The 8400-nt window shown below is 59.3% G+C and overlaps 1 protein-coding gene across 1 annotated transcript; it reads right to left on the reverse strand.

The window, feature by feature from the left end:
• Positions 1–2610: 2610 nt before the first annotated feature.
• RABGGTA (Rab geranylgeranyltransferase subunit alpha) lies at positions 2611–8020 on the reverse strand (the record flags this gene model as incomplete). Its single annotated transcript, XM_079699158.1, has 16 exons — positions 2611–2821; positions 3489–3576; positions 3831–3944; positions 4579–4695; positions 4788–4876; positions 5007–5095; positions 5267–5318; positions 5412–5517; positions 5620–5721; positions 5811–5893; positions 5982–6065; positions 6378–6581; positions 6841–7028; positions 7221–7345; positions 7725–7835; positions 7877–8020. The coding sequence occupies 16 exons, from the start codon at positions 8018–8020 to the stop codon at positions 2673–2675; spliced, it is 1845 nt and encodes a 614-aa protein (XP_079555284.1). The 3' UTR covers positions 2611–2672.
• Positions 8021–8400: the final 380 nt, after the last annotated feature.

Genomic DNA, 8400 nt, shown 5'->3' on the forward strand with positions numbered 1-8400 from the left:
TGGGAAGAAGGGGAAGGGAGGTTGCTCCATCCTCAAGGGAAGAAGCCCAGCCTCTGGGGGCGGTTTCCGAGGTAGGGGTGAGAAATGAGGCTAGGCCGCACCCTCGGTCCCCTTTCAAGGAACCAGGAACCGACTGGAGGCGGAGTTGGGCCCGGGCTGGGGAGGGGGAGGGGGCGAGGTCTGTCGGGGCTGAAGTTGGAAGGCTTTGATGAGATCAAACCGTCCGAGGGATGCTGACTCCTTCGAAACTGGGTGCATCAGAAGCACCTTCTCCTCGGTGGAGGGGGTTGCGACAAGTGTCATTTCCTGGGAGGGGTCCGTGAGCAGCTTTCTGGATGGGGCACCTGGCTTGGTGGGTGTCCACATGCGGGTGAGGGGGAAAGAATCGACCCTGTAGTGTGGGAAGTTTCCCTAGCGCGATGGGGCAGGGAGGGTCCACCCACACTCTATCCAGCAGACTCGCTCTTCCCAAGCTCAGGCTGCCCGCCTCTGTCCCTGTGAAACTGCCCACCGGTCTGGCTCTGGGACTCGTCCTGCCCAGGGAGGTCCCAGCATCCCAAGCTGGTACACACTGGTGACATCAGCAGCCAGGCCCTCCGACTGGCTCCACCAGCCAGCCCCCACCATCCATCTGTCTGTCCCTTCTTCTTCCTCTAGCTAGGCCCCAGGCCCCAGCATGAGTGAGCTGCCCCCTGCTTCCTGTGTCCCTCCAGGTTGGGGATTAGGGGGGGTGAGAGTAGAAGCAATCTCGTTTTCTAACCGCCACCCCCCGCCCCCCAAACCGAGGGGTTTGGAGGAGGCTGAGGTCTTTGCTATGAGGCTCGGGTGGGAATGAAGGCCCCCCTCCCCAGGCTAGAGAGTACCCCCTTCTCTCTAGATGAATGTCTGGTGAGCTGGAGGCCAGGGCTCTCCAACCTGGAATTCTTCCTGGGAACCCTGACCAACCGGCTCCAGGCACCTGCCCCAACTTCACCCTGACACTGGGAGAAACGCCAGGGAGGCCACCAAGAGAACTCCAAGGCAAAGAGGAGGTCAGACATCTTCCGGAAGGCTGGGACCCTGTTCCTGGGGTCTCTTCCCTCCATCCCGCTGTTGTCCCAGCTCTGTCCATGGGACAGTGAACAGAAGACAGTGAGAACAGGGTGGGCAAGGGGACACGAGGAAGCTGACTGGAGGAGAGGCTGAGTTTGGTGATGCATCAGGCAGGGAGGTGGCTTGGGGAGTAGGGACAGAGGCTCCAGGACCGGGCACAGAGCCCTCCACAACCCCGTGACCTTTTCCTGTCCAGGTCTAAGTCCCTACATCCTCCAGCACACTCAGAGGATGCACTAGTGGAAATCAAAATTCCGGGCAGGTGTGAGGCAGGTCAGCCAAAGGGCTTCATGGAGGGACTGTGTATCACTATGGATATGGGAGGGGCAGGGCCCTGAGAGTCTGGTTGTGTGTGAGCACATGTGGGTCCAGGTAGATTCTCAGGGAACCAGGAAAATGCTTTGTCACATTCTCTCCCTCTTGTTTCAATCTTTCTCTTTCCCCACCCAGCCAGGTTTGACTCAGTGCCCTCACCCGAGTCACTCCCCTTTCCTCCCTCTGGGGAGGCTCAAGTGCCTCAGGGCTTTCAAAGTCAGGTCAAGGTATGTGTATGTGTTGGAAGGGGGACCATGGGAAAAGACACCGTCTCGGTACCTCGGGGGCTGGGGCCAGGCTCTGCCCAATCCAGAAGCAAGAATATGAATCTGGAATCCCAGACCAGGTTGCAGAGACAGCTCTGGCTCCAGCACTTGAGGTCAGCAACCTTGGGTGCATCTTAACAGCAGTTTCCTCATCAGTACTATGGGCCTAATCGTCTCAGCCCTGAGAGCTTGTGAGGATCAAATGGGATCAAGGATTTCAAGGATTTCCAAGGGCTCTTTTTTTTTTTTTTTGGCGGTACGCGGGCCTCTCGCTGTTGTGGCCTCTCCCGTTGCGGAGCACAGGCTCTGGACACGCAGGCTCAGCGGCTGTGGCTCACGGGCCCAGCCGCTCCGCGGCATGTGGGATCTTCCCAGACCGGGGCACGAACCCGTGTCCCCTGCATCAGCAGGCGGACTCTCAACCACTGCGCCACCAGGGAAGCCCTCCAAGGGCTCTTTATCCAGAGCATGCTACCCATGGGGACTGACAGTGTTGCTGTAAGAGAGGGGAGCCAGGGCGCCCTGGCCTACTCCTCCTGGGAAGAGCTTTCTCAGCTGTGGTGAAGGAGAGCCAGGGCAGACAGGGCATCTAGAAGGGGCACAGGTCACGGGAGAAACTTCTACGAGCCCTTTCAGTTAGAGAGACTTCCAGCTGCTTTGTGGTCCAGCCCCAACCAGAACATGAACTCAAATCTGATTCCAGCCTGGAACTTAGACCCAGCCCAGCCCCAAACTAGAATGTAGATTCAAATCCAGCCATTGCCCTGATTCTGCCCCAGATTCTGAGGCTTTGGTTCTCCATGACAGGGAACAGCAGGACTGAGCATACAACGAAAGTAGAGGGGGTGAACTGACATACCCTCACTCTCTCCCTTTCTTTTCCAGGATAGGTAGCAGTAGTAATGATGGTGGCAGCGGCGGCTTAGCAGCCTTTGGGGGCCTCTTCATTGTTTATTCAGTTCCAATAAGTTAAAGGGCAGGGGGCGGGGGCAGAGTCTCTTAGGTGAGGCTGCTGCGAACTGAAGGCAGCAGCTCGGCCAGATGCTCTGAGATGCCCACTGCTTGGCACAGGGGGTTGCCCTGCAGGTTGAGGAGGACCAGCCTGGGGCAGGAGGCAAGAGGCTGGAGCACTGCAGGCTGCTGGAGGCCTTGGGCAGGAGTCAAGGAAAGCTCGGCAGGTTCCTCCAGATTCACCTGCTCCTGTGCACCCATCACTGCTTTCCCTCAAGAACAGGGACTGCTGCCTAGCAGCCTGCTTGGTGGGCACCTTGTCCGCTTCCCCGGAGGGCGTAAGGCTCTAGGCTGCAAACACCAGCCCCCGGGGGCCAGGCAGGAAGCACAGGAGGCTGACTGGATACACTCCCAGAAGGAGTGGTGGAGACTATGGCCAAGGTGAAAGCTAGCCCCGGATGCAGAGGCACCCATGATCCACCGATGGCCAAGGGTTGCCAAGTGGAAATGCAGGCTAAAGGTTGCTTTAACTTCCATTTTTAAAAGAAGAACCAGAATTCTAGATTTTTTTAAAATATGAAACTTCCTGGTTTTAAAAACATGATGCGCTACCCAAGAACATCTGTAGGCTGCTGGTTTGTGAACTCTGGCTTAAGGAAGTCACTTACTTCCATCCTGCAAAACTCTACCAGTACAAGTCAATGATAGCCTCATACAGCGCCAGGCTACCCTCTCTCCTCAGCTTAGACAGCCAGAGCCCCCTCTCCATGTCCAGGGGCACACCACTCTGCTTGCTGTCTGTCCCTTCCTGGTGTGGCACCTTGCACTACCTGCTGTCTGAAAGGCACCCAGAAGGAAGGATACGGTTGTTGCACAGAAAGAGCTCCTGCAGCCGGGGCAGGTTAGTGACACCGTCCAGGGACTCGATAGTGTTGTCATTGGCCTGCAGCACCTGGGGAGCAGGGAGGGCAGGGAAGACAAGGCAAGGAAGGCAGCTGTCAGCCTGGGATTGGTACAAGCAACTGGGGAACCCAGGGTGATCAGCTTACAGTGCATGGGGTCAGGCTGGGCAACGGAGGAGAAGGCAGGGGTCATCTGTGGGGTCTGGGAGGACCTGGGCATCTCTTTGTAGGGTGGGCAGACTTCTGAGGTGGAGGAAGGGGAAAAGGACCACCCAGGACAGTGACAGAGGAGTGAGTGCTTTACCTCGAGGCAGCGCAGGGCAGCCAGGGCAGGGGGCAGGGCTCGGAGACGATTGTGCGACAGGTCAAGGTGAGTGATCAAGAGCAGCTGCTCCAGATGGCAGAGCACCGTCAGATCCTGAGGAGGGGGGATGAGATACCCAGCGAGACGTGGGGGAAAGTCCTCAGCCATCGTTTATCAGGCACTTGCCCTGTGTGCCCCACACAGGCCCTTGGGGACCCCAGCTGAGGAGAAGAGGGAGTAGACGGGATGCTTGCCTCAGCACCCCTGGCAGTACATACTCCACGTCAAGGACACGGGAGAGGCCTGAGCCCTGGGGCTGGGTGGCCAGTGGAGTGGTGGGAGTGGGGCAGGTACGGGGGACGGAGGAGGGCGCTGGGATAAACACAGACACTGGGGGAGCGGGCCTGGTGAGTCTGGGACCGGCTGGTGGGGGCGAAGGTGGGCAGCAGTGACGTGTTGAGGAGATTGGGAAGGACTACAGAGGAAAAAGAGAGTCTGGAGGGTTTGTCAGAAAGCTCTGGAAACTATTCAGGTTTTAGGTGTTGGGGGCTGCTCCAGGGAGAGAAGCATGGGAATGAGCTGAGGAAGCAATGTCCAGAGAGGCACGTGCTACTGAAGGAAAGCCGGGGGCGTGGTGAGTGTCTCGGCTGAGGCCCGGGGAGCGGATATAAAAGCCGGCCCAGGTCCTGAGGAAGAGGGAGGCCGGCTAGCAGGGCGAAGGCTGGGAAGGCGCGTGTGCAGTCCCTACCTTGTGACCGAGGTGCAGCACGCGCACCTCCGCGTACTCCATCTTGAGCACGCTGTTCTCCAGCAGGAACTTGCTTCGCAGGTCGTCCAGGTACGCTGCCCGCATAGGGTCCACGGCCTGGCACGGAGAAGGGACAGAGAATGCATGTCAGCTGCCCTCCTCCTGCCCGCTGGGCCTCCCCCTCACCGGTTCCCGTGGACCCGACTTGCCTTGAGGGTCTGGAAGTACTGCAGCGTCTCCTTCTCATACTGCAGGGGGTCCAGCGCCCGCATCAGCAAGATGATGGTGAGCAGGCACCCTGGGGAGAGGGCAGGGAAGAGGATGGTCTCTCCTGGGCCGTCCTCTGCTCCCATCCTCTGGAGACCCTTCCCGCTCTCCCCAAGGGGCACCACCCTAGAAAGGGGCCTCCTCAGGGGAGCGGGCCTCACATTTATTCTCAGGCTCCAGCTCCTGCAGCTCCTTACAGGATTCAAGCTCGGACTGTAGCACCGTGGACTTCTCCACTGACAGCTCACACCTGAGGGTGGGCAGGGTTGGGGAGAGGATGATGCCCCAGCCCTGGGGTACTAGTCAGCCCCAGTATCCAGTCTGAGATCAACTGCGTAAGCCCCCAGCCTCCTGCCCAGCTGCCTGATGCCCAGAGTCCAGAGCCCCCATCCTTGTCTGTGTGCTTCCCTGTCACCGTCACCTGAAGAGCTGTTCATCCGTGGCGGAGTCCCGGCACCAGCCCTCTTGGCGGCCTGTGAGAAAGAGCAGGTGGTAGGAGGGGACACCCGTGACAGGAAGAGAGGGATGAGGGCTGCTGCCAAGGGGGGAGGTGCGGGCTGTGTCACCTTTTAAGAGCACACACTCCTTCTGGGCACCGCCTGCTGTCCAAATGACACGAAATGTATGTTGGGGCAACTGGTCATTGAGAGAGGTGGCGGGCAGGTCACAGAGCTGGGAGCACGGGGTTAAGAAAAAGCCCGGCTGCACCACTTTCCTGACAGTCCCAGCCCAGCCCTACCCCAGCCTCCACTCTGCCCACCAATCCTGGGATACCCAGACGTGGCTAGGCCGGTTCCTGCCATCTGGGGTCCTCCACGTCACGGCCAGGGGTGACTCGTCCACCATGAGTAGCAAGGTCTCCGTCCTGGAGCCCACCTGGCATGGGAGACAAAGAGAGACACGTCACTCCAACAGCCCCAGGCCCACGATCCACGACGCTCTCCGGCAAAAGCTGCAGGACTTACTAGGAGGGGCCGAGAGAAGGAGACAGTCAGACAGGCCTCATCCCGGCTCACGTGCAGGCAGTGCAGGGCATCCTGGGGATCCGCTGGGGGAAGACACAGCCTCAGGTCTCCTTAAATATTCTTCCATTCCTTCTAAGCCCTAATCACCCAGCCTCCTCCCCCACTGCTCACCTCGTCCCAGGAGCCAACGATGGTAGAACCAGGCACTCTGATCATTGGGGTCAGTGAAGAAGGCATTCTGCACCAGCTCCAGCTCTGCAGGGGCCAAGGAGGCATGGAGTTGTGGTTAGGACCCTGCTTGGCTCCTGGCCACCTCAACATCCCACCCTCACCTTGGAGTTCCTCCAGCCTGCAGTTTCACCTATAGGCTGGCCTTGCCCAGGGGCTGCACATTTCAGTTTTATCTTCCCCATTGGACACTCGGGCTCCCTGCAGCCAGGGGCTGGATCTTATGCACCCCCAGAGCCAGGCAAGTTCCCGAGTGGCAGGTTCAGGAACAGGCCTAGGCATCAGGGTTGGAAGGGCGGCACTGCAGAGTCCTCCCCAGCAACCCCTGACTCTGCTAACCTTTGAGCAGCACATCCTCAGGGAGGCGCCCCTGGGGGCCAGAGTCTGGCTGGGGATGCAGCTGGGGCAAGAGGCAGGAGCGGTAATGCCAGGAGGAATAGTTGGAGAAGTTTCGGGTGATGAGGCTGTCAGTGAAGGCTAGCTCCTCTGCAGGGGGCACAGCTGCCTGTGCAGCCACAAACCGCCGGTAGTCCCAGCAGTGAACTGGAGGGAAGGGCAGACAGCACATCTCAGAAGCAGGGCAAGAGAATCTCCCCGGCTGGTACCCCTGGAGTTCCCTCGGAGATCCCGAGAAACACCTCTCTGCACTCCATGGAGGATACATTTGGCTCCATCATCCCTTTTGCCATCAGCTCAGTGGGCCCATCCTGGCCATCCCTCCCCACTCTGGGTCTTACTGAGGCCCTAGTACCAGAATGTGGGGCAGGTGAGGGCTGTAGGGACAGAATCTGCAGGCACGTACAGTTCCGCTCATCAACCTCGAGGAAGCGGGCACACAACTCCAGCTCCCGGGCCCAGTTGGGCTCTGGTAGGCGGCCCAGCAGCCAGCAGCGGTGGTGCCAGGTACCGTAAGACTTGGGGTTCACCCTCAGACAGCTCTCCAGGAAGCCCAGTTCTGCCTTCACCAGAGCGGCCAACTCCTCGGGGGACCTGCGCCCAGAGGGGAATAGGGGTCAGGGCCCTCCAACACCCAATCCCAGCTCACCCCTGTCTTTCTGCACCCAGCTTTCCACTGCCCTCTGCCTATGCCCCTGGCTGCCCCACTCTTCCTCCAGCCCTGGACCCACGCAGGGCAGAGGCAGAGCCAGGGCCATCTTCCCGGGGCTCTGAACCCCTACGCACTTCTGGACCTCCAGCTGCTGGAGCACCTCTCGGCGACAATTCCAGAGGGTGGCAAAATCAGGGTTGGCTCCCAGAATCTGGCTTGTCAGTTCCAGCACTGATTCATCCAGCTCTCCAGCCTGGCGCTGAGAAGGTAGACAGCAGGGTCAGAGAGATCATAGCTTTCTCCTGCTACAGGACTAATAACATAAATGCAACTACCGACTGTTCTCTGAATGCCATACTATACTGTAGGTACTATACAAAGCACTTTATGGGTTTACATGTATTCTCTCATTTAATTTTCACAACAGCCTTATGCAGTAAGTGCAATTGTTAGGCCCATTTTACAGATGGGCAAACTGAGGTCCAAAGAGATTCAGTAACTTGCCCAAGGACACACAGCTAGTACCTGATAGAACGCAGATATGGATCCAAGCAGCCTGACTCTAAGGCGCAGTTCTTGGCCTCAGTGCTATACTAAGGGAGCCACTGTGGGAGGGGAACGACCTCTGAGGGCCCCACCTTCTGGAAGACAGTCTGGGTGGCTGACTGGTATAGCTTCAGCTTCTGTTCCCGCTCTAGCCTTTTGGCTTCCGCTTGTTCTTCCGATGTCTTCACTTTCAGGCGCCCGTGCTATAGGGATGGGCGGGTTGAAAGAGTGCAGGCTGCCTTGCAGGGGCATACCCACCGGAACCCCCACTGCGGAGCCCCAGGTTTATATCGGGCAACGGAGGCAAGGCCACGCGGGGCAGGGGCAAGGGCAAGGGCATGGGCATGGGCATGAGGAGGTGAGGGGCTGGGCTCAGGGTTCTCACCATGGTGCTGGCTCAGATTCAGGGCAGGGGAGGGGTCAAGTGGTGCCCGTGAAACCTGGGGAAAGACGTGTCAATCATGGGAGCCCCGCCCCTGGTAGCTCCGTGCCTAGATGTCCCCAGGAAGCCGCGGGCGAGCCGGGGCGGAGACCCCTGGGGTGTTAAGGGGTTCTGGGACAGGCACTGCACGTCCAGAAGGCACCCACCCGGAATGGGACTTGCACACGTGCAGCCCTGTCCACAGCCCGATCCGCCGAAGCCGGGCCCGAGCTGGAGCACTTAGGTGATGGGGACTACTCCGCGCCCAGAGGCTGTCGCTACCCGCCCGCCCCACGGATCCCAAGCACTGCTGGCCCCCGCCGGCGGACCCACCTGTGCTGGGAGGA

The sequence above is a fragment of the Hyperoodon ampullatus genome, assembly GCF_949752795.1.
Source record: "Hyperoodon ampullatus genome assembly, chromosome: 3".
Lineage (NCBI taxonomy): Eukaryota > Metazoa > Chordata > Mammalia > Artiodactyla > Ziphiidae > Hyperoodon > Hyperoodon ampullatus.